The sequence below is a fragment of the Artemia sp. Qi Xiang Cuo genome, chromosome 11 (assembly GCF_049724085.1).
Source record: "Artemia sp. Qi Xiang Cuo chromosome 11, ASM4972408v1, whole genome shotgun sequence".
Classification (NCBI taxonomy): domain Eukaryota; kingdom Metazoa; phylum Arthropoda; class Branchiopoda; order Anostraca; family Artemiidae; genus Artemia; species Artemia sp. Qi Xiang Cuo.
In genome coordinates this window covers 26,135,332-26,162,577 of record NC_142804.1, presented here as the reverse complement: position 1 = coordinate 26,162,577, position 27,246 = coordinate 26,135,332, and the positions used below count along the sequence as shown (strand labels likewise).

The window sequence follows — 27,246 nt, the reverse complement described above, 5'->3', positions numbered from 1 at the left end:
TTCCCTTGCTGTTCAAGTCAAATGATAGAAAGTTTCCTATACGGGGATTTCAGACAAGGCGGTTCTAATGCTGTTCTTTTTGTTTTTGATCAGACTTTTTTTTTAGGAGTTATAGGTTTTTATATATCTTAACATTGGACGTGGTCGTCTCTTACTAGGTTGCTAGCTATCGCTGCAACCCGGACTATTCATAAACCAAATACCTTTGAAAAGCCCGCTGTATGAAAAGACATCAAAAATGCAGTTTTTTGTATAAAGTGATTCTATTTTTTTTTAATTAAAAAAGGCACTAGAACTTTTAATTTCTGTTGGGATGAGCCCTCTCATAACATTCTAGGACCAAGGAGTTGATACGATCGCCCCTGGACAAAACACGCATCCGTGATCTTTCAACACGCATCGTTCTGGCAAAAAATACAAAATTCCACATTTTGAGAGAGGAGCTTGAAACTTCTACAATAAGGTTCTTCGATACGCCAAATCTGATGGTGTGATTTTCATTAAGATTCTGGGACTTTTAGGGTGTGTCTTCCTCTTTTTTCGAAAATAAGACGAATTTTCTCAGGCTTGTAATTTTTGATGGGTACGCCTAATATCGTGGTTTAGCCACTATTCTTGATTTTCAAACCAATATATTTTTCTTGTTTTTCAAGCCAAGGGACATATAGTTTCCTGTACAGGGGTATTGGACATTGCGGTTCTAATAGTGTGTTTTGTTTTCTGATCTGATCTGATTCTAGTTTTAAGAGTTATAGGAATTTTTTTTTTTTACTATGGGGCGGTATCGTGTATCTTTATTATAGCTATGGGGTATGATTGTCTCTTACTAGGTTGCTAGCTACCGCTGCAACCCGAATTCCTCCTTGTGTTTATCTTTCACGGATACATAACTTTTGTAGTAATTATATTCTGGGGGTGATGGACAATCTCTGCATTAATTTTACTTATGTCTGCTTTCAAAGGCGCTAAAATAACACATTCATTCACTCTATTGTAATTTTGATTTGTCTTTTACCCACAGATTTTGTTGTGCAATATTTTGTTTGCGATTCAGTGTGATACACAAAAAATTAAGTTTTTCGTAAAAAATTGATTTTATTTAAAAAGAAAAGTACAAATGGCACTAGATCTAGAGATTTCCATTAAAATGAGCCATTGAACAACTCTCTACGATGTTCCAGTCACAAGCTATCTGTGGAAAAGAAGAAGAAAGAAAAAAATATGCCGTTTGTGGAGAATAATGTGGTTAAAGTCCACTTTCTTGATTTTCAAGTCAATATATTTCCCTTGCTGTTCAAGTCAAATGATAGAAAGTTTCCTATGCGGGGATTTCAGACAAGGCGGTTCTAATGGTGTACTTTTTGTTTTGATCAGACTTTTTTTTTAGGAATTATAGGTTTTTATATATCTTAACATTGGACGTGGTCGTCTCTTACTAGGTTGCTAGCTATCGCTGCAACCCGGACTATTCATAAACCAAATACCTTTTAAAAGCCCGCTGTATGAAAAGACATCAAAAATGTAGTTTTTTGTATAAAGAGATTCTATTTTTTTTTAATTAAAAAAGGCACTAGAACTTTTAATTTCTGTTGGGATGAGCCCTCTCATAACATTCTAGGACCAAGGAGTTGATACGATCGCCCCTGGACAAAACACGCATCCGTGATCTTTCAACACGCATCGTTCTGGCAAAAAATACAAAATTCCACATTTTGAGATAGGAGCTTGAAACTTCTACAATAAGGTTCTTCGATACGCCAAATCTGATGGTGTGATTTTCATTAAGATTCTGGGACTTTTAGGGTGTGTCTTCCTCTTTTTTCGAAAATAAGACGAATTTTCTCAGGCTTGTAATTTTTGATGGGTACGCCTAATATCGTGGTTTAGCCACTATTCTTGATTTTCAAACCAAATATATTTTTCTTGTTTTTCAAGCCAAGGGACATATAGTTTCCTGTACAGGGGTATTGGACATTGCGGTTCTAATAGTGTGTTTTGTTTTCTGATCTGATCTGATTCTAGTTTTAAGAGTTATAGGAATTTTTTTTTTTTACTATGGGGCGGTATCCAATACGGGGCGGAACTTCACTTATCTCCTCTGTTCCCGATTTAGGAGATTAGACAGACTCATTGGGCTGTAGAAGGTTGGACCGTTTGAGTTGTGGAAGACGTTAAAATACTCAAAAATACTTTATATTTTCAGTTATTGCAGGACTGATTTCATAGATTTTGGAATGGTGAGCCCCCTGGCCCATGATTTCGGCGAGCCTCAACTCATAATATGCAATTTTGATTAATTGTTCCGTGTTATGTGCATATATTATTCTATACATGTTATTTTGAGTTATACTTTTATCGCATTGCGTTCATTTTTCAGCCTTGAGATAAAAACTGAAACCTTAGCGTAGACAGTGGTTGGGGGAAGTCTTCCCCTCACATTCATAATTGAGCAGCCTCAGAGAAAGTAATACAAATGAAATTAACCTGTCTTTTGAAAATGTCTTTTTTCAAAAGACACGTACAAAATCGTCTAAAGGAACCTGAAGTGCTATCTCTGACATTTCCGTTGACTCTTTATTCCCGTTACTTTCAGATGTAAAATTTAGAATATTATCCAATGGGTTTAGTCTTCCCCTCCCTGAATAATTCACATTTAGAAAACCCACCCCTGGAAAATTCCTCCTTCTTCAAAGTATATTTTCTTTTCCTGCTGATAGTTCCTCCGCTTTAAATTCCCCCCAGCAGAATTTTTTTTATTACTTTAGATTAATATCAGTACTAAGTATGTTTATTAAGTTAAATTAATATATATCGTGTGTTTGCTTGGATTGATTGTTTATTCAATGATTGTTTGATTGTTTATGTGCCTCAGGGCATAACTTACAACGCCTACCCCCGGGCACTGGTGGGCTTTGTCGACACCGGAGTTTTCTGTTATAAGAACTTTGAACTATTTTAACAAAATGTCTATCTCAAAATTTTTATCTGATGGATTTAGGGCGTGGAGGAGGGAGGGGGGCTAGTTGCCCTCCAATTCCTTTTGACTCTTAAAAAGTGAACAAGAACTTTCAATTTCCAATCAAATGAGCCCTCTATAAAGTTTTTACGAGCATCCCTTCCATAAGAAGTAATGGGAAGGATTCGGAGAATCCTTAAATTACAACCCTTGCCCTGAGGGCTGTGGGGGAGTTATCATCCTTAAAGACCTAATTTCCAGAACTTAAAACTACGTTCAATAAAAAGGCTGTCTCAAAGTTTTGATTGGATGTGTTTGGGGAAAAGGTGGGCGTGAGAGGGGGGTTAGTTGCCCTCAAATCACTTTCGATTATTAAAAAGGGCACTAGCCCTGTGAATATCCAATCGAATGAGCCTGTTTTGAAGTTTCTACTACAACGATTTCTATAAAAACCTTATATGCCACCCAGGGTATAACTTAAGACCCTTGCCCTGAGGTTTGTGAGGGATTGTCCTCCTCAAAAATATATTTTCTATCTGGAAATCAACTACGCTGAACAAAATGCCTATCTTAAAATTTTGATTGGATGTGTTCGGGGGACTGATGGGTGTGGGGAGGGGGGGCGATAGTTGCACTCTAATCCCGGTTGACTATTAATACTATCAAAAAGGGCACTATGCTTTTGATATATCAACCGATGAAGGCCTTTTTGAAGACCTTGTAACATCACCGTCATTAAAAACCTTATGTGTCCCTATGGTATATTTTTAAAATCTTCCCCTGAAGACTCTGGGGGAGTGTCCTCCTCAAAAATATGTTTTATAACTGGAAATCAACTACGCTGAACAAAATGGCTATCTCAAAATTTTTATTGAATGTGTTTGGGGGAATGATGGGCGTGGGGGTGGGCTAGTTGCCCTCCAATCACTTTCGACTATTAAAATGGGCACTAGCCCCTTGAATTTCCAATCAAATGAGCCTGTTTTAAAGTTTTTTATGACAACGCCTTCTATAAAAACCTTATATGCCCCCAGGGCATAACTTAAAACCCTTGCCCTGATGGTTGTGGGGGAGTGTCCTCCTCAAAAATAGATTTTCTATGTGGAAATCAACTACGCTGAACAAATTGGCTATCTCAAAATTTTGATTGGATGTGTTTTGGGGAATGATGGGCGTGGGGGTGGGCTAGTTGCCCTCCAATCATTTTCGACTATTAAAAAGGGCACTAGAACTCTCGATTTTCAATCGAATGAGCCCCCTTTGAAGTTTCTACGACGAATCCTTCCATATGAAGTGCCTCTGGGGAAAAAAATTATAAATAAATAATAAAACATTGGAGTTGTATGGCCTTTACTATACTACAGCGTTGCCTCTGATAAAAATAACTGTTGCGTTGGAAACTCAACAATCTTATTTATGCTATGCATGACATCATATAAGAATATACTTATAAGGTACCATAAATGATGTCATAAGAAATGCTTATATGATGCAATAACATAGTACATGACATCATTTGCAAAAAACATAAAATTAAGGCTCTTAACGATTTTTCTCAGACTTCTGACGTATCTCGATCATTTTTTTATGCGAGAATATCCCAAGATTCCAATTTTCCCGAAAAAATATGAAGCCGCTTTTTAGAACATACATACATAAATACATACATACACAATTATTACTCACATATAAAGATAGTATATATATATATATATATATATATATATATATATATATATATATATATATATAAATATATATATATATATATACTTCAAGTTAGAGACTTGAACACTAAAATTTGGACCCTAAAGCATCAAGTTAGAGATATTTTTTCAGAAAAGTTTTTGATGTAAAATCAAAAATAGAAATTAAAATTTATCAAAATACCAAGATTTTCTATAGTTGCAAACATTTTAGGCGTGAATAAATTTGAACATTCTATATTTAAATACACTTTTAATATGTAGGACTCTTTCCCCTCTTTTAAATTTCTTTAATTCTTTCTGCTAATCTTTTCGCTTGGCGCACTCACGCTTCTAAAATAATTCTCATCTCATATATTCACAGAAAAACAATGGCCGGTTGGAATCCATGCTACGTGGTCGTACAAGTTTAAACCATTGTATTCAAGAAATAATTAGTAGCTATATAGTGCTGGAGCAGTATGTTTTAACGGAGAAACTTAAAAAGGCTATTGCTATGGATACTAAAATTGAAGGGTCTCCCACATCAAGTCTGGTAAGTTGTCTCAACTCTAAGCTATAAACTGTAAATATGTTATTTGTTAAGATGGGTTTTTATTTTATGGAGCCGGAACTCCATGCTCTTATTTTAATTTTTTATCCTCAGTCTTGGAGCAGAGTTGAAGTCAACATTGTTTTCGCCGCTTAATCCTTTCTCAGCTTCGTCGACAAAAATTTTGCGTGAGTAATACTTTTTCTTTGCCATTGATTAGATGCTGTAGTAGTCAGTACCTCGAAACTTTTCGACGTTGTATCCGAAGAGTAAAACGTTCTTTAAAGGTCTTCTCCAAATTTTCTTACCTTGATTGTATTGGAAAGAAATGAAAGATAAATAGATTAGCACAGTTGCCCAATCTTTCCCTCTTGAAGATGAACGTGCTTTATGAATTTTGAGTGTATGACTCATTAGCACAAGTTTCTAACCTCTCAGCTCAAATGATGACCTCAGTGAAACACCCCCATCTTAGTTTTATGTCTCTCACTGTGACGGACATGTAACTGGATTACCCCTACTCTCAAATACATTGAGAGTAAATATTAGATCCACCCACTTGCAATAGTGCAATAGTCTTTGAAGTTGACCACGGCATAACACGGGATTGTTACTTACCACTCCCTCCCTTGTCTCACAGTTCCTAGTTCTTATTTGAGGTTTTTGGAAGGTATACAACTACAATACTGAAGTGTTCAACGCTGATGGTTTAGTTATATAACTCTGTGTGTGTTTGTTCGTGTTACTTGGTTGTTTTACGGGGGGAGGGGGAACTTGTGGCGTATTTCAGCCGCACAGGTTCCCTAGAGCTTAATGAGCTACTATTTTTATGTAGATTTTTTGTTGTTTTTTTTTTTCTAATAAATTTAGTTTTTCTTTACCTAACACCACAAAAATTTCAAATAGATGTATCAAATAAGGAGTTTTTTTTTTTTGAAAAAATCTAAATCATATACTTTGATCAGCTAGTGAAGGACTATTGATAAGTGTTGAAGAAAACAAATCGTCGTTATTGGCTCAAATCTTATTCTTCTGCCGCGGACGTCATAATTTCTGATGTCGCAACTAAAAAAGGAAAAAATAGGTAAGCTCAAATCTGTTGTTTCCATTCATTATATACTATTCCTCTGGCTCAATTCCAAATGGAGAAAATGAAAACACAAACTCAGTTTAAATTATGAATAAAAATGTCTAGTAACATACGAGTATATGGTACTTGGTGATCTGTCCATTTCCTTCTTTTTGGGTCTAAAAAATTTTCTATTTTTTAATCTAAGTAAATGTTTTGGCGGTGGGCCAGTGAACCCTTCCCTGCTTAAGTATTTTTAAATTTTAATTAAACTTTGATCTGAAACTGTTGCATTCCTGTTTGTCTGCTGAGAATTGAGCTTCCACTCAAAACCACATACAAGGCTCAAAGAAACATAAGCTTGCCAGAACAACTCCAAGCAGTATTTACTGAATTAAAGTACAAAAGCCCACTTCAGCAACACACTGTAGGTTCTGGCTCGAGGACAGGCAAAAACCATATTTTATGTCCCCTTTTAAGAATTGTAGGCCAGCTTTCTACAATATAATGTCATACTATCAATCCTTCCTGAAATCCCCTCTTTCTGTATCAACTGTAGAGGTTAGACTCTTACCACTCCAAAAAAAAGAAGGAAAATAGCAAAACTCGAAAGTGATACTATATCTACACGTAAGTCGGGGAAAGAACAAAAAGGAAAAAGAAAAGTATTAGCTAGGAGTTTATGAGACGTTTGGGAATTGTAGCTATAAAAATAGGCTTTGCTTTCTGTTTATGAGGAATAACAGAGCTTCTCAAAGTATGTTATACAATCGAAGCTGAAGAAAATAAGATTCCGAAAAAAACTGGTATCAATATTATCTAAAAAAGCAGGAAAAAGGGATCCAGTCAATTTGTTGTTTCGGGATTATACTCTCCGAGAGGACCTTAACTTATTAACTAGAGCCCCATCGAACGTCTTTGGCTTTTAGACCCTCCTCTTTAACTGGGCTGATATTGTTTTCTTGAGTCAAAACCGTGAAAAATGTATTTAATGTGTCTTGATGTTTGGTTGTCTTATAGAAACACTTGCCAACATTTTAGATATTTTGTAGAAGTGTGAGATATAAAATAGTTCTAATGCAGGAGTTCCCTAGACCAGTGGTTGGCAAAGTGCGGCTCCAGATTAGCTTGTGGCTCTTGGGTCCCTTAAGAATGGCTCTAGCACAAATATCCACGGAAGGCACAATAATATTTTCATTAAAAAAAAACTTTGTAAGAAAACAAATTGCATTTTATTTTGATAAATCAAAATTCTTCTATTATCGAAAACGTGTATAATTTTGTTTAATTAAAAAAAAAAACCGCTAAAGCTGTTAGCACATTTAAAAAAGCTGCGCATTCTAATTAAAAGGCCCTCGTGTTTCAGTAGACGCTCTTAAAGATTGGGACGAACAGTCAAACTTTAGCGTAAGGAGCAAAGTATTGAGGAGGTCTGAACTCTTCATATATGGAATAATTTCTGTTAGTTTTCAAATTATGCCGGTAAATCTGGCTCACCCTCTATGAAATATATCCCTCCCCTCACGGAAAACTCCTCCGTAGAAATTTCATCCAACGTAAAGTGCACCTCCCCGTCAAAGTCCCGCTAGACAGTTCCATCCTCGCTGAGAATCCCCCTCCCCGTAAAATTACTTGCGAACGATTCAGCTTAAAAAGTTCTTCTTAACATTCTTTCATTTGAGTAAGAATTTAATCTCTGATCGGTTTCCCGATCACTCCAGAAATACCCCCTTCGGTGGAAAATATTTCCCAGAAAACAAAACACGCGAAAAAAGCCCCTGGATGATTCCCCCGGAACATCACTATATGTAAAATTTGGTAAAGAGAATATAAGACAATTAAAATAATTTCGTACAATAATTATGTCAAATCCCCCCGTGTAACATTTCCCCTTGAAAATTCACCCCCAGAAATTTCACTCCCCAAGAAGATTCTCACTATAGAAATCCACCGCAAGCCCCCCCCCGTCCCCCCCAAAAAAATGTATGTTCACTTCCCAATAACAAATACTATACTTAAAGCAATGGACGAATTTCATAACTTACAGGCCTCTCCCCACGGACTGTGGGGGGTCATTTACACCTAAATACAATTTGATCTTTCAACTAATAGGCTTCTGAACAAAATGGCCATCTCAAAAATTTCGATCAGATAATTTTTAGGAAAAATGGGCGTGGGAGGGGGCCCGGTTGCCCTCCAATCTTTTGGGTCACTTAAAAGGGGCACAAAAACTTATAAATTCTGTTCGAATGCACCTTCTCACGATCGTTTAGGACCATTATTTTGATACAATCACCCCTGAAAAAAAAAAAAAAAAACAGAAAAAAAACACGCGTCCGTGATCTGTCTTCTGGCAAAAATAGCAAAATTTCATATTTTTGCAAATAGGAGTTTGGAACTTCTACAGTTCCCTGGTATTCTGAATATGGTGGCGTGATTTTTATTAAGATTCCTTTAATTTTAGGCGGTGTTTCTCCCTATTTCAAAAATTCGGCAAATTTTTTCAGGCTCGTAACTTTTGATGGGTAACACTTCACTTGATTATTCTTATATATTTAGAATCAGCATAATAAGCTGATTCTTTTGATGTATCAATTAATATTAAAATTCTGTTTTTCAGAGTTTCAGTTACTATTGAGCTGAGTCACTGCTTACTTACAGTTCGTTACCACGAACTTGGGAACAATATTTTTTAATCATGAACATTATCAAGAGTAAACTGAGAAGTCGCCTTATTGATGAGAACTTTGAATCATGCCAAACATTAAAAACAACAACATACAAACCTGACTGACTCAAACTTTACAAGGAGACACAATTATATTGTTTGCATTAATAAATATTTAATTAGTATTAAATATAGTTTTATTTAGTGCATTACTTATTTAGTGCAAATACTATTACTGAACAAGCAGAGTTGGCTCCAAATTCTCTAAAAATTGTTATAAATGTTCATATTTGGCTCTTTGGCTAATAAGTTTGCCGACCATTGCCTTAGACCATATCTAATGAAATGCTATATGAAATTATTTTCTGCTAAAAATAGTAGTTTCCTTTTTAATTGTCATCCGTCTCGTTTTCGAAATTGTGACAGTTTCCCCGTCAATCATCCAGCTATAAACTATAACGTTTTTTCATTACTTTCTAACCATTGTCTAACAACTGATTCTTACTAATTCGTTGTATGGAATTCCCCATCCCTTTTGATAAACTACTACTTCTATTAATAACAACTCACCGCAGCACCAAGCTGCCTGAGGCCAACACAGTTACGCATGCTCCTCCTCCATGCCAATCTCTGCAAAGCCTCCCTTTTTACACCCTCCCAGAAAGTTGCCATTTCCTTTAAATCTTTCTTTATGACGTCCTCCCACCCCAGACGAGGACGACTTTCTTTCTGTTTAGCCCTAGACGGTTTGCCGAAAAGGCTAATTTCTGGCAATCTCTCATCTTTCATCCCCACAACGTGCCCTAGCCACCTCAATCTTTCTTTCATTATAGCCCTAGATACCGGGATTGAACCACATTTTTCGTACAGCCTACTGTTTGAAATCAGTCAGCCGGGTACCCAGAACAATCCGTAAGTTTTTTCTCTGGAAAACTTCGTTTGCAGAAATCTTCGATTTCGTTGTAAATCTTTGTTTGCAGACTTATCTTCCTATTCTTCCAAGCTTTTTTTAATTCTACTTAACCTACTCTATTTTTAACATCTTCACTGCTCCCACCATCTTTACTAATAATACCACCAAGGTAAGTGAAGCTGCCCACCTGATCAATCTTTATGTTATCTAACGTCACCTTTTCATCTTCACTTATTATTAGCCTTAGCGACTTGGTCTTCTTGACATTAATTTTCAAACGTATTCTAGCACCCTGGACTTGCAAAACCGCGAAAAGTTCATTCATTTTGCTCACACTTTCCTCTAGGGTGCTTGAATCATCAGCATAATCTAAGTCCAGGAGACTTTTTCCTTCCCATTTGATTTCGTGGTCTCCATTGCCTTTCCTGTACTCCTTAAGACAAAGACCATCAAAATAATTCATTTAAAGTCGTAGAACACAACTCTTGCTTAACTCCTGATTTAATACAAAACCAGCTGCTAACCTCATTTCCTACCTTAACCGCAGCAGTGTTATTCTCGTACATAGCACTAATCACTTTAATATATTTGGCTAGTATACCATAGAAGGATAAGACCTTTGCTAAAGCTCTTCTGTCAACAGAATTGAACGCTTGCTCATAATCTATAAAATTGAGGACCAAAGGTGTTTGATAACTCAGGCACTTCTCAATTATTAACCTAAGAGTGAAAATTAGGTCGACACATCCTCTACCTTTTCTAAATCCGCACTGTTCTTCTCATACAACTTTGTGTATAGCATCTCTCAGTCTAAAAAGTATCATATTACTAAGTAATTTGCTACCTACAGAACCCAGACTAATGCCTCGATAATTACCACATTCACTTTTTTCATCTTTCTTATAAAGTGGCGTAATTAAGGTTTTCTTAAAATCGTTAGGTACTTCCCCTTTTTCAAAAATCATTTTCATAATGTGCAGTAGCTTATTTCTAACCTCAAAACCACCATACTTAAGAAATTATTTACTACATTATCAGCAGCTGGAGCCTTATTGTTTCTTAATCATTTTAGTACTGTCTCTAACTATTCCTCACAATACAAATCTTTCTTGACATCCTAGGTATCATAAACTTTCTCATTTTCGTCTATATCTTTTCCTGCAACTCTATCCTGATTTAGCAAATTCTCAAAATGTTCTGCCCATCTCTCTTTAACTCTTTCCTTATCACTAATTGTGGCCCTGTTCCTATCTTTAACGGGGACTAGTCCGGATTGAATACTCCCTTTCAATTTATGAACATGCCAGTACAATATCTTACTATTATGCCGTCTAGCTGCATCTTCCAGATCCTCGGCAATTTTATCCATGGCCTCCACTTCACACCTCCTTAGTTCGTGTTTTAATGCTTTCTCCACTTTCTTTACAATTTTTTTTGTTTTCATATGATCTATCACTCAGATAATTGTTGTACAAGCCCCTTCTCCTCTATAGTAAACATAAAGCTTTTGCACTAGTATTCTTAGCTGCAGTCCTGGCTTTCTTCCCTAAGACACCTTCAGCAACTTCACAAATTGTTTTTCTAAAATTATTCCAACCATCTTCCACATTGTCGAAATTTAAACTCCAAAGTTAGCATTCAACTGTTCCTGGAAAGTTTCTCTCAAATTCTCATCCTGGAGTCTACCAACATCATAACTTCCCGGGAGGTTGTTACCCTTCCGAAATTTCAGCTTTAAATTAACCCTAGACACTACTAGATGGTGATCTTTACTTTTGATCTTTACTTTTACTTTGGTAAAGCCGATATATATTACGAAAAAATCAGGGACATGTTGCACAGCAAAGCAAAGTTAAGGGTTTTATTTTCGCATTAGTTTATGATTGACAAAATTGTCCTTCTATTAATTGCTCAGTCAGTTCATTATCTTGTGTTTGTTGTTGGTAGATTGGGTATGTTTTTTTCTGGTTGCAAATGGTCTAGACACTGAAACGCGCAATGCACGTGTTAAGTGGTTCAGAAAATTACGTTGATTTTCAGGAAGTTTTGCAGCATTTCATAAAGAACTTCCTTTTTTACTTATTTTTTCTTATTCTGTACCGTTCTATCATTGCAGGTTGATGATACTTTCTTTGTTCTTCACGAAGGAATTATGTGTGCTATTTCAAGTTGCCACATTGACGCCATTTGTTCGGTCATTAACATTGCAGCCTGTTTTATTGAAGAACAGATTGCTCAAAGCGTGGCACCACAAGTAGCTTGGCCATCTGGAATGATGGCCGATATTAGCCAGGCGTATAGCCTACTACAACAAGGGAGGACCGATATAGACAAAATTAAGACTCAGTTTTTGGTACGTATTAAATAAGAACTGGGTTGCAATTAAATCCTTCAGATATTTTATAGTAAACACTTAACTGCAAGTTTTCATACAAAATACAGTATATGAATTATTTCAAAACTTTTTAAAATAAAACCTGTCCCAAATTGAAGTTGGTTGTAATAAATTATGTGCCATAGTATAGTGCTAACTTAGTTCGGCTAAGTCCCAATATTTGTTCTTGGCTATACTGGTTTATAAAGATTTAGAATTAGCTTGGACCATACAGTGGTTATTTTGATAGAAATTCAGCGTACTGTGAATTTGAAGAGCGGTTTTTTTTTTATGTATACATACAAAAACACTTAGAATAAAATAAACTATAGATCTACCCACTAGAATAGCTGTTAGATAGGACAAAAGCGTCAGTATAGCACAACTATGACACAACCGTAAAAAAACATGGGTAAGACAAACAAGAATTAAACTAATGCTGGGTCTAGTTTTTGGCCTATTTGAAATCAAAGAGAGTCTGGGTAAAAGAAGGAAATTCAGGTGAAAACTGATTGTGAAATAAGTAACAAATAAGTAGAGATAACTTTACATGGAAGTTTTACTGTTGATTATCAATCATCTCTGGTTTTAAAGCCCCATCATGTGCTCAGTTTGGTCTTGTTAATAATTTCTGATGTTGCCGTGTAAAGGAGGAGTAGGTTAGTGGACTTTTGAGCCAATACATTGCCGTCTTAAGTTCCGTCAGGTGAGGACGCATTATCTCTAAGTTACTCGAGCTTAATTAAGATAGTACATCTTTATAAGTAGAATAGGAAGGTCTGATGATCTTTTCAGTGGGCATTATGGATGGTTTTATGCGTATAGCATTTGTTTTGATTGGATCAGTGTGCCAAACCACACCCAATGTCAAGAACAGTATAAAGAGTTAACTTTTTAAGTTACCGATGAATTTGGAATGTGTATTAATTTCCACTGAAATACTTTTGGAAACTACAATAAAAGTCAAAGAATTGATTACCCTGGAAAGCTCCAACAAGATAAAGATAAAAATTACGTTTCGTACCATGAAGTGGTAAACTTGGCTCATTTGAACCCCCAGCTCTCCATTTGAATAAAGTAACTACTAGGTATGTATACAAAAACAATTATCCATCGGGAGTTTCCCCTCCCTAAAATGCTATATTTCAGCATGTTTCAGCAAAATGAGATTTATTTCAGATTTTCAAGACGTGGTGGAGGTAATTTTGGTATTAAATTCCCATTCTTCAGTTATTGCTGTAAGTAAGAAAATGTGATAAGTATTCTGAAAACCAAGACTTTTTCTATTATGTTGACAAACGAATGGGAATCAGGAGCAAGATTGGCCCAGTTGATCCAGTGTGTCCAGCTTAAGGCCAGTACTATCCCTCATCTGTAACCAAGCCCTGGATATAAAGAAGTCTTCCTGTAAATTAATAACCAATATTTACAACTAAAGTTCGTAATTCTTATTGATTGGTTGTGGGAAGTGTGGGTACTTGAGCTACCTATTCCCAGAAGTTTAAGGCCTATTGGCCGGCCGGTACAACAGGCCGGTGGCAGGTTATTGAGTAGAAACAGAAATTTTAAATAAAGCCTGAATTGAATAGAAAATATGACTGGGCTTTGATGATCTTTTGTTTAAATCTCTCTTGCTGTCAACTACTGTCATTTTCCTAAATAAAAAACCATGTACAATAAAGTACATCTCAAGACATTCATCCGTTTTGCCAAGGGATTCTGTAACAAGACGCTTTTTGAATAATACGTCAGTTTTATTATTTCTCCAAGATCGTCTGCATTTCAGGTTTCTTAATAATAATAAAAAAGAATTAAAAATAGAAGAATCACGCAGTTACTGTGAGGATATATATCTCAGCATTGAGATTTTAACTTTTTTTTATCTACATTCTTTGGTGTACGTTTTCATAGTGATTTTTGGTATGTGTTTTTTAAGCGTATGCAAAATAACAGCCCTGACAGTAATATATGACCTGCTATGCTACCACTTAGGAAAAGTGGAGGAAAAACAAAAACAGATAGAGAGCAAACAACAGAGTTAAGTACATAAATCAACACTATAAAAGGACACATTTCAATCCATTTTTGGTATGGCTCTAGTTTTTCAGTGACTTTTTCTAACAATTTATCTTGAAATGCTATAAGCCTAGTTTTAGTATTTGGTGCCGTATACTTAGTTTTCAAGTATACAAGTATACAAGTTTTCAGTGTTGTGCAAGTGGTGGTAGATAAAGCAAGAGCTATTATCAATATTCGCTGTACAAAGGACAAACGGAGATACCAACATATCCAAAGAAATAACCATTGGAATTAAGTAGTCCCCAAAAAAGTAATGAAAGATCAGCTCGTGAGTTGAAATCTAAATACTCCCAATTTTCATTATTCGAAGTTAACATATTTTGATAAAATGAATCATCTGCGGTTTCAATCATTAAGACAAAGGAAGATTTGGACGACTAATTAATAGATTTTCATCAGCAAAAGTGAAATACGACATACCTGAAATAACCAAAGTAATCTGTCGACCAGATCAGAGTTATGGTAGTATCCCAATGCGTTGTAAAAACATAATTAGAATTCTTTACTTGGTGTACCACCACAACGAACAGAAACGTATTCCATAGAGTTAACTTTTAGCCGCAAGCATATATGTTCTTATAGTACGAATCCCTACTTAAAATTTCTTTTACGTCCCACTTAACCGTCCATCAAGAACATCTGAGTGATTATAGGAATTTTAAATGATACCATATACTCAGCTAAAGCTTCAAACGGTTGATTTGATTTTTTACTTTTGGCATGATTAAAAGTTCCTATTGGTCTACACTAACGCTTAAATCATATCTGTCTTTTTGTTTTAAGTACGAAACCCTTTTATATTTTAACTGCTTTTGATGCTTTTTTTTATGTTATTTTGTTTAATGTTAGGATAGTTATATTTATACCCCATCCTACCCCTGAACTATTCATAATTAATTTCTCCCTGCTATTGCTTACATTAAAAAAAAATAGTTGCTGCTCCTCCCCTCCTTGGAAAAGCGGATTTGCACTAGTAAAAGACGGGTCTGTCATTCGATAGCTTAGCAGGATCTCTGAGGACTAGACAGTCACACAGTCCGAGCAGTAGAGAATTGAGTATGTCGACTCCACATTAATTGTCTAGACTTTTTCTTTCTATTTTTGTAAGAAAGTATTCGTCTTAAGGAACAGTAAATAACAATTTACATCCTAGTTAAACATTAGATAGTAAGAGGCTCTGACCTACGTTTTCGCATTATATTATTATTATTATTAGGTAGGAAAAGGAAAAACTTGTTCTACTAACGAAAAAAGGAAAAATTAAAAAGAATAAAATTTGTCTAATTTAAATGGCAAACGACCAACTGAGCAATATTTTATTGGTGTAAAAAAGCTTACATGTTTAAGTAGCTCCTGCGTAAAGGAGAAAAAAAGAAAAAAGGGACGAAAAAGAAAAAATACTCCCTGACGGCCTTCGCAGTTTTGTTTTGTTTTAGTTTTTTTTGTGTTTTTTTTTTTCAATAAGCTCAAAATCTAAATTCTTAGTTTTAACATTCTTAGTTTTAACATGGACGCGGTCGCGTTCATGTAATTACTTACCTATTAAATCAAATCTTGAATTTAATGTATTATAAATAAATCAGAATCAATATCCTATAAAATAAAAATTATATTAATAACGATAAAAATAAATATAACTGAATTAAGAATTAAATGCAAGATTAAAATCTTTATTTAAAATCCTTTGAACTGAAAATTTAAATTCTAAATCCTTAAATTTAAGTTAAAGACTAGATTTCAAGAGGGGGGGGGGTCCTATTTTATTCACTGCTTAAAAGGGAGACTAAATCTGATTTTGCTGACTACACACGACATTTTGAAGTAGAAGTGTACTTAATAGACTAGCATTGTATTACAGTATTGTGTCAGATTTATTTAAGGATTAACATCACGCTCATCATTCTGAAAGCATTTTTCTAATCTTATCTAGTATGTGTTCAACATATATTATGTTTTTTATATTAGATATCAATGAACAACACGGAAATGAGCCTCCAATATGTTGACAAACTGATTCAAGCGATCAAAGACGAAGCTTCAATGACAACAAGCTTGGCTGGAGAAAAAGAACAGGGCAAATTGGAATCCTGCCTTTCTTTGATGGAATCTTCAAAACAAAGCATATATCATGTTTTGCATAAAAGTCGACAGCAGTTGAAGGATGGTGCCATAAGAACCAAGTTAAAACCAGTCATTGATAGTATTCAAAATGTAAACCATAATCTCACTGAGGTAGAGTATCACTTCATCAGAGAAGAGTATTATATTCTGATTTGCTTGTTAAAATATTTGTTAAGAGTCTTTTGAAGGTATAAATCATTAAAGCCAGAAGCCAGAATAGGTATATTTCCTTAAGCCAGAAGGCTGAGTAATTTAGGAGCGGTATGAAACTTTAGTTCAAAACTAGTGGTTTTGGACTCAATAGCTTCTTCAAAATATAATTGTGTCTATAAGTGTAAACAAGTGGCGTTCAGTTATGCTTAGTTTTCTGACAAAATATATTTAATGTTAAATATCACTTCCATTATAGTCGAGTGGATTTATGTGCTGGATTTAGGATTCTTTGTCCGAGAGGGCGAGGGTTCGAATCCTAGGGTACCCAATTATTTGGTTTGGGACGAGTGTCAGCGGTGTGACTCTGTAAGCTCAGCCAGAGTCGACCCAGCTCTGAATGGGTACCTGGAGAAATCTGGGGAAGGTAAGCAGGAAGGGTATGCGAAAGCACAGGATGGTTGCCCCCCCCATTGCACTTCCTGGCTGAAGGGCCAAGAAATGGAGATCAGCATCGCCGTTAGAGGCTGTAAAGTCCAATGCCGTTTCTTTACCTTTACCTTTTTATCACTTCCATTCAAATATTACATTAAAATAACAAGACTTACTAAAATTCTTCATTATTTGTTGATGAATATAGTGCTTTTTGATGTAGTGCCCTTTCCATCGCCTGCTGGTTGAACACCACTGAAAAAGCTCACAACGAAGTCAGACAGTTTAGATTGGCTTTACTATCCGGAATCAAGGCCTAGTCTTTGTTTTTAGGCTGGGCTTGGTAACGCCAGCTCAACATTGATTGGATGAGTTGGTAAATGACTTAGTTCTTTATGTGTTCTCGTGGTTTTGTTTGATTACGGCTTTTTCGTGGTATTTTTCATTTACAACTTTTTCGTGTTATTTTTCATTTACGGCTATTTGTAATATTTGTCTTTCATTAATGGCTTTTTGTCATTTAAAGTATATTTTCAAGCTTGTATAGAACGAACTCTACCCTATTTTAATCGAATATTTAAAAAACGTGTTAAAAAAACAAACAAAAACTGTCAAGTGATGAAGAATCATCATTTGAAGCTGATTCAGAGACGGTAATTGGATTGATCCGATTAATTATTAACCACAGTGCTATTGTTTCGTTTAATGTCAATGGTGAAAATTTCTTGTGAAAACAAACTTATGGGAATTTTTAAAAATAGCCCTTAAATCTCTCGAAAATGTTGTCGGATCAAAATGAAAATCGCATTTATTGACAAGAACTCCTCTTTGGTAATTTTTTGTCTTTGCAACGTAAAAAAACGTAATTATAAAAAGAAATCTGAAGTTGACGGTTTAATAACATCTTGATTAAAAAGAAGCATTACTGCTTTGTTTAAATTCTTTCTTTAACATTTTAAAAAATGTATTGCCCTCAGTTAGGAACCGTCACATATATACGGTAAAAATATAGGAAAATGAACCATTTTAATGGATTTTGTTCTAATGCTCAGTGTTTGATGTTGTGAAGCATGCTCAGAGATTTAGATAATTTCACTGATGTAGTATTACCATCCCCCTTCCATGATAAATTCTCATCTATAATAAATCCTAAATATGTTGTTTTACAAACCTTATTTGTTTTATTTTCTTGCACATTCAATAGCAGATTTGTGATAGCAGTACCTATCTTTGAAAATATCGAGTAATTTGTTTTATCGTAATTTAAAGTAAGAAAATTATAATCACCCCATTTTAAGAGCTCCAGTGTTGCTGTTTCTACTTTACAAAATAAAAGCTCAATATTTGGGGCAGCCGCAAGCAGTAAACTGTCATACGCGAAAAGAGTAATACCTGCCTGTGATGTATATAGTTTTATTTGATCAATAAATATTCATAAATATTTATTCGACCTTTGAACAAAATTGTTCATATCCCTCCAAACAAAGCGACAGTCGAGGATAATTGACTCTTTAAAGTTTTGACCACTGGTTATTGTAGCCCATGTGCTACCATCCATCAAGATACCCAAAGTCTGAGATTTCCTGAATATTGAAACCTTGAATTATGTCGACACCTTGACCGTAAGACCCGTTGGTTCAAAATTATACAGCTAAAGTATCCTTTCCTGATGTTACTTATCTATCGAATTTAAATGGACCCGGTCGCTCACACGTGGAAGGTAAATATAGCTCGGGAGTGGCCTATGTCTTTGTAAATCCGTCCCCCATCTTTCCTTGGCCCAAGGTACTTCCCCAAGAATCCCCTATTGAATCTGAGTGATTTTACCACCAAGATAGGAGAATAGGTTTACGTATATGAAAAATCTGGCTCAGTGTTTTTCTGCGCCCCTATTTTTAATTTTTTCCGAACTCCATCAGATAGTCATAGCCCTTTTACCCTTTATGCAGGTATATCAGAGCTTTTGGAACCAATAATTGCCAAATGGTAGTCGACTAGTATTGGCTATAAAAAAATCAGTAAATGTTGCATTCTTCCGAGGCAATGATGATTCATTAAATATGAATCAGCCAACGATCTCATATACACATTCTTGGCAAAGGCTTTGATAAATTAGGAGTCCGTCTTAGTGGTAACCACCATGATTTAGCTTGGCAGGGAAATTTGTTCATCCCTGAATAGCTGACCAAAGCTAATTAAAAAGCCCAAACCTTCTCTTTGTTAATGTACCTGTAGGACTGTAGCTAACCAAACCTTTTCCCAGTGAAGCTTAAGTTATTGTTCCATATTATGTTATGTATCTATCTAATTCGCTCTTTTTTATGTCTTAGGAGGAATATACATACTACGAAACTCACGAACAAGGATGGGCGGCCGATATTTTAAAGGAAGTTGAATCAGTATTAAACTCATTCCGAGGGGAATTAACAGAAGTGAACTTTGAATTTTTCGTTGAAGACACTGCTAAAGAAACTTCAAGCCTTCTGGAGAAGAATATTGGCAAAATCGAATTTACTAAAGTGAGTATTTTCTTGTCAATTCAGTGATTCAAAAAATGTGTTTTCAAAGTGTTTTTTATTTGCCTCAAGTATGCAAAGATTTAAATATTTTTCATGTCATCTAAAACTAAAATTTAGAGAGGAAGACACATTCTTCTTTGAAAATGAGAATTTTTAAGACAGCCGAATAAACTTATTTATCCAAATATTTGGGGGGGCTGAATATTTGGAGCCTTCTTGGAACTTGTAAGAAGGAGAGTTCTCACTGTTTAAGTGAAAATGTTCATTAATTAGATTTTTATTGATCGTCATATGTTCTTTTTTATTAAAATTTGCATCTAACCTGCGTCTATCTTCTGCCAGAAGACAAACGTCATAAAGCCTTAATTAACAAAGAAAAATAAATCCTCGAACACAAAAGGGTTAAACAGCTTGATGCCCACACTGAAAAAAGTTACAGCCTTCTACTTGAATTGTTTGTCAAAGCAACTAGAATCCTTAAAATGGTTTACATCTTTTAATAAGAAATAAAAAACATTCCAAAGAAGGACTTGGGTAAATTTACAAATTTCTTGAAGGGTAATATTAAGCTTTATAAGGCCCCTCATCAATTCTCTTACTAAGTATTTAAAGAAAGTGCAAGATTTTGCAAGGTTGCCAAAAAAATTATTTTTTTCTGATTACAACTCGTTTCTTTAATTTTGAGCTTCTGAGCCCTCATGCTGAGTTTTCCAAAAAGAAAAAAAAAAAATGGTTGACGGTTTTCAAGACATTGCTACAAAAAGCTTTGCATCTTATGAGCACTCTTGCGATGAAAGCAGTCGCCGACTGTAGCCTCTAAGCCTAACAATGGCGAAAAAGGAGGCAATAAAAACTGCGGGAACTGGAAGTGGACTGAATTTTTCGTATTGAAATGTCAGGCCGAAATTGCTTCTCTAAGGAAAATTTGAAAGGAGACACAATTTGTCACATTCCTTATTGTTCCTTATGGTTTTTCTTTTGTTCCTTTCCATCGGGGGAAATTTTTAGGGAAAATTTTATACTGGGGAATTTGCTAGAATTCCTATACAAAATGATTTTTGTCTTACTTTCTTTTTGCCGACTAAATTTTAAGCATGAAGATGTTAAGGGTAACTGTCCAGGGTAAATTTTTTTTTGTTTTGTAAAATTCAGCATGAGGGCTCAGAAGCTCAAAATTAAAGAAACAAGTTTTCATCAGAAAAAGAAAAATTAATATGCATCATCTGACAAAGTGAAACTTTTCAGAACCTTCTGCCTTCTCTGGAATTGGCTCTTTGGGAGGTATAAATGCACATTCACGAAAGGTGATTATTTTTCTGTGAATGCAGTAGTCCGGGAATCTAAGTTGAAATTCAAGAAAAACAAGACATAGCTCTCGTGGGCAAAGCCCAAAATCTAACTTCCTCATCTTTTCCCCCCGGAGATCTATTTATAAGATGAGCAACCTCTTTATAATTTTAAGACTAACTTGACCAGACACGACGATGGAAGATTAAAAAAAAAACGAAGTTATACCAATATGAGAAAAACAAAACAAAAGAAAAACCCAAAAGAGGCTGATGTTTGGAATTGTACATGGTCCGTCTTTAGTATGTAAATGCAATGAATACAACTCAAAAAACTTATTTGACGTGAACAAATATTTATAAATTATAAGATATGCAATAATAAACCGAATTATTGAGAAATAGAATGCAACCGATTCAAAAACTGTGAATCACATCAGATTATGATTTGTTGCGTCAAAATGACGATGCACATGAATTGTGTATCTTATAATCGGAATATGTTTGTCTTTAGGATGTAATTTCTTAGGTTTTTTTATTTTAACTACGCACTGAGAGCGGATCATGATCGCCGGTCTAAAAAATCTGCCACTTTTTTCAATTTTTCTTATATTGGCCCAATCCTATGTTAATGTACCCTTAATTTGTCTCAGAAACTATAACGTGTGTGAATGTCGCGATCACGGTACGAGAAAGGGGGTCTAATAAAAGTTAATGTGCATGGTTGTACTGAAACAGGCTGTCTATTGGACCATCACCTATGAAGACTTTTGTGAAGGTAAGCAGTATGAGTTAATACTGTTTGTATGTCCAATTTTTTAAAATTTTCAAGTAACTAATTCTTTATAATTGTTCAAATTAAGGTAAATAGGCAGGCTACGTTTCTAAGAGATCCCTGATATTTAAGTTTTTAGGATCAAAGATAATCTTGACTATTGTCACTTATGCCATCACCATGGAAAACTTTTGGAACGTTTAGCAACAGAAAGTAAAGCTGTTCGCCACGCTTGCCTAACCACAAGGAAACCTGGGTGATTTAACTCTTCTAGGGTGTTTGGAATACTTTACCCGGCAATCAGTATATTCAACATCAAAACATGAAATCTTCCTGGGGGATGGTGTGAATAAATTGATTGGAAGAATGTTATCTCAGACATAACTTATTATTCCGTGAGTCATAAAATCTAGCGCAATTATCGGAAAAATGTAATTTCAAGCCCTTGTTATTTATGGCACCCTGAAACTTGCCTAATTAGAATTCAAATTTCTATGTTTTTATTAGTTTTCCTTTCGTCGTAAAATAAAGCTTGTTTTATCATTGTTAACCAGCTTTCAATGTTAACCTGCTACTATATTTGGTCAAGCCAATGCTCCAAAAACTTGCGTGAATATCCTTACATTCGTTTACGAAAAAGAGACAGAGTGAATGACTTAAATGACGATGTGAATGAATTAAAGAGTCTATTCCAATAATATCCTGAGCCATTGGAAAAATGTAATCGTTTACGAAGGAAAACATTTTAATTGTAAGATGTACAAAACACTACATTTACAAACAATTTTAAAACTCCATTTATTTATTACTTTACAATATTAACCGTTATGTACGTTCTGTGGTTATAACTTTTTATGAACAAATTTAATATTGATAAATTTCTAATTTTAGTAAATTCCGACCAAAGTCTTCTCCAGCGAGAGGTTTTCTAGAGAATGACGTTCTTTCTTCATATTTATGAAAACGTTTTCAAGCCCAATTTATAAAGCATTAGAATTACTCCTCGGAAAACTTTTTTATAATTGGTGTTGTATTGTTTTCAGTTTGGAGGTTTGCTATTGGAGCTAGAAGCTCGCAAAATAGTTGCGTACTTTTCAGCCCTTGCTGGCTGGAGTATCAGGGATTGTTTCAGTCGGATCATCCAAATAGCTGCCATTTTAACCATAGAAAAGGCTACAGAAATTGCTGATCTTAGCACATCTTTCAAGAAAGGTCAAAAAACAACAGAGCTTGGAGCAAGCGAAATTAAAAATATTCTTGGATTGAGGTAAGCTTACGCTTTTTCCGGTATTTTATTACCGGATGAAATATTATATTACAGAGATTCTGTTCTGTCTTATTTATATGGAGATCCTTCTGCATCTTGTTTTGATATTTACTCCATTTTATCTAGAAATTTTTGGTAAAATCTTGTTTATCGACCATGTATGGAGTAATATTAATATGAAAACCAGCCAATACTGTAGTGTTCTATCGTATTTTTGAGGATTGTTTCCAATTATGTTTTTTTTTTTGCATTTAGTTTTTAAAGACTTTTTTAAGTATTTAGATATTTTAAAGTCCTTATAAGTTGCGAAACTTTTCCCAACAACGAATTGATTTTTTATTGCATTTTTTCCATGTTGTTATTCTTTTCTCCTTTTTTTAAATACTTTTTAATTAATTTTGTCTGATTTGATCTAAGATCGAATCACATACGAACCTTTTAATCAATGTTTCAGCCCCATCCCGTGGTTTGATCAAGTATAAATTCCGTAAATATGTTCATGTTCGATGACAATACATGAATCCACCATGTCCAATTAATAACGTCATTGAATGAATTCATTAATTTTATTAACAATATATTCATATAAGCTTATACATGCTCTGACTTGGCTCCAATTAGCCGGTTAGAGCTAAGGATATGACTATTGGTTGGGAAAAAGAGGAGGGCATGGTCTCATGGCCATTGGTTGGGAAAAAGAGGGGGGCATGGTCTCATGACTATTGGTTGGGAAAAAGAGGGGGGCATGGTTTCGTAACGAAGCTTTAGAAATGAACATTTGTGTTGATTTTCTGTAGTTTTGAACATTCCAAAGTTATCGGAAGTTCGTTGAAGAGTTATTAAATGTGTCTAAAAAGTGTAAATATGACTGTGTAAAATATGAAAGTGTAAAGTAAGATCAAGATTTAATAAATACTATAGAGTAAAATAAAAATATTAAAAAAGCCTCTTTTAACTCCATATGCGGCGATCTTATTCAAACTCCATAAAGGGGAAAACAATTAAGCTGAAAATGAAAGTGTAGGGAAGTCGTGAAATAAAAAGTTGCCGCTAAATAGTTATAAAATGTTTCATGAATAATATGCCCTTGCTTTCAATTAGTCTGAACAATTTTCAATTTTTTCGGCCTATGGGAATCATCATATTTTTTTTCAAGTGCATTTTGAGACAAAAGTGTATTTTGTATACTTTTTAGTGTGTCTGCTTCAAAAAGTTCTTCACATCAACGGACCATAATTAAAGAGTAATCCGTACCAATAGCAAATGATACCCAAAAAGTAAATTTTGACAACAATATTCGGTATTTCATGGAGGATCATTTTATTCTGTTAACCAAAAGAATCGGTATCATTGTGATTCCTAGTATAGAGGTACTTATGAAAAGTTATGTGCCTTTAAATATCTGCGTGATTTAGAAAAAAAGGAGAACATATTCCAGAAAAGGAGAGTGGTCTTAATGGGAATAAACATCAAAGTCGGTATTCCTGATAACTCTGAAGTCGAGTTGTAATGGGCCTATCTACGGAACTACGAAATTCGTTTTTTTATGCAAGGTTACGCATGCGTGTTTGCTCTGAAGTTTTTACCCCTGGGTAATTGCATTTAGCCAATGGTCATAGATTGTCGAGACAGGGCCCGTTCAAAAGGATATTCAAATGTAGCAAAGGAGAGACGCTACAGCAAAGTGCTGATTTCTGCCATTTTGTGCTGCCGAACAACAATTATGGACTGAACAGAACCATATATTGTCGAACTGACCCCTATGACTGATCCTTGCGCTTTTAGGTTATGAAATGAACATTTATCTCTATTACCAACCTAAGGTCCTAAAATGAACCTTACCAACCTAAGAAAAATATAGAAGCTTCGTTATTCATCATACCCCCTGTTCCCTGCCTATGCAAACCATAGGTTTTGCCTTTATAAATCAATTATATATCACCTAATTTCATGTTTCCTAAAAATTGACGATGAGTTTTGAAACTCTTAGCAAGTCTAATTCAAAACTTCTAAATTCATCAGTCATAATGTCACTACCGTATGATATTAGTCTTTCAACGCCATAACATTCCATACCAGAATTTTCGAAGAAAAGGAATGGGTCCCATTAATTCATGTTAGGGAAGAATAACTTGCTCACAAGTTTAAACAAAGCGCTCACGCTGGTGTAAAACTGGACAACAAGAAGCCCCCAGAACCTCCAGTTGATTGCGGGCTTTGTGCAAGCCTAAGCCCATCTTGGTCACTAAATGGTTTTCCACACTTGCTGATGCTCTCTTTTCAACAAGATTTGACGTCCTGCACAAATAGTCTTAAGCCAATTACCTCCAAGTCATCATATATTCAAGCCTGAAAATGTTATACTAAAATGTAATCACTTGTTTGCAGTATGCTATTTCAACATTTTCGAACGCCAACGCTGACTTTAAAGAATTTTGTAGGTTCTGAACACTGTATATAGATATAATACAGTACAATCATTCTATATTTCAACCATTCTCAAAACCCGGACCGAGTTGCAAGTTCTCCGGAGAACATTTAAACAACTACAAACATAAGCGATATTCGATTTTTTCACGAGTGGACAAGTCAGATTTCTCTTGAACGCGAAACTTGGCTTCAACATTGTACACTGGCCCGCTAATGACAGATTAAATGGGAGGAGCTGTTTGTCCACGCCGAGGATGTAGTGCCAAAAACCACTGACTCGTGATCTTACTTTTATATTATTTATATACAGTGGTTCTGAAGCAGTATAATTCGGATAAGCTAGTTGTAATAACTCGTCATAGTCTTTACAAAAAGAATGCTTGGACAAACAAACATACATATATGTTGAAATAAAATGTGCAACGGTTTGAATTTTGTATTTTGTTGAAGATTCAAAGTATTGATATAAGTTTGTTTCTATTTTAGTTATCTGACCCTTGTCTGACCTGGGATGTACGCAGGAATCTATTTCGGGACATTTTTCTTATCACAAAAAGCAGGTATATCGTATTAAAATTTTAAGATTTTTGGAGGTGTGGGTTGTACTCCCTCGAATGACTTTCAACGTACGTCCCTGGGTCTAACAACTGCTATTTTAAATGATTGATTTTTTTTTGCAGGGTGGATTTTTCAAGGGATGAAGTTCGAAGATTAAGGCTATAAGATCTTTTTTATATTATCGTGGAATTTATTTTAATAAGAATTCAAGGTTAGTACGCTGAAAATATTAGTTAAATTTCCTAATAAAGTAAGTTTTAATTGTATCTTCTCGTATGGGTTCAACTTCGTAGAAGCTCTGATGTGCAATTTGCTTGCTGAGTTATTGAATCATGGGTACTTAATCAGCATGAACTTATGTGATCAATATATTATTTAATCAATGTGAGTATATTTAGTCTTGTTTTACTGAAAATCTAGAAGATTGCTTAAATTGAAAGTTTTGTTTAGTTAATTGATTTTTCTATACCTTTGAAAGAAATGAATTCAAAAGGAAGACAGCGGAGACGAAAATGATTTGAATGGACGAATAAATGGTTCTCCTGAAGGCACTTCTCAATTGTTCGGATTAAAAAGGCTATTTTGAAGCCTCAAATCTGATTTCATTCGGAACTTGGGGTGCGTCTGAGGGCATAGGAGTGTAGAAGAGGCGGTAGGCCACCATCAAATCGGTTTTGGTCCAAATAAAGGGTAATAGTATTTTTAATTTCTCATCCAGCCAGCCTTCCTGCCAGTTCTACGGTGATGATTGGACGGGATCCTTTATGATGGGGCTGGGAAAAGAAATTTATAGTGCATGTGATATATATTGCTCAGTATAAATTCAATGCTATTGCGTTTACCATAAAATCAATTTTGTGTGAGATGATAGTCTATTAAATCTCGTACATAAAATAATACTGTATTTAAAACAAAATTTGAGAGGAGGCATATTGTAGCAAAATAATTAATTAACTTAATTACCAAGTTCAGTATCAGTGTGGTAATTTACCATTACTGTATATTATTGACTCTTTGTGGTTTTGATGCCTCCAAACAGTGCCACTCCCACAAATACATTCGGGTACTAAGATTTTCACATACCTGGAAAGAGTACTTTATCATCTCCAAAATATTCAACTCTCAAAACAGTCAATCTCTTTCAACGTGAATAAAGATTAGATTCAATGTTTTCTATCTCACTATAGAAGCGTACAAGCGTTTTCTGACCTCTTAACTACTTTTTAGATGCAAACAGTTTTTCTCGTGTTTAGAAACGCAGCTTCAAATATTCGAGTGGCAGCTATAGCTTAAAGTCAGTTATAGTCAGAACCCCTGGAAAATTTTATACCTTATTTGCATAATTTACATCACATTCTACCCTTGTTTCGCTGATTAACGCTACGTTGACAAAGGCGATGCAGAGGCAATC

General features: G+C 34.9%; 1 protein-coding gene across 1 annotated transcript in view; it reads left to right on the top strand.

Annotated features, from left to right (window-relative positions):
- The window catches only part of Cog4 (conserved oligomeric Golgi complex subunit 4), a 90,470-nt gene extending 64,369 nt beyond the window's left edge, over window positions 1–26,101 (top strand). The window contains exons 6-11 of the mRNA XM_089096611.1: window positions 5,027–5,197; window positions 11,961–12,197; window positions 16,263–16,529; window positions 19,331–19,519; window positions 22,624–22,847; window positions 25,958–26,101. Coding sequence (XP_088952737.1) covers window positions 5,027–5,197; window positions 11,961–12,197; window positions 16,263–16,529; window positions 19,331–19,519; window positions 22,624–22,847; window positions 25,958–26,000 — 1,131 coding nt within the window. The 3' untranslated portion in view covers window positions 26,001–26,101. The remainder of the gene's footprint in view (window positions 1–5,026; window positions 5,198–11,960; window positions 12,198–16,262; window positions 16,530–19,330; window positions 19,520–22,623; window positions 22,848–25,957) is intronic.
- Window positions 26,102–27,246: the final 1,145 nt, after the last annotated feature.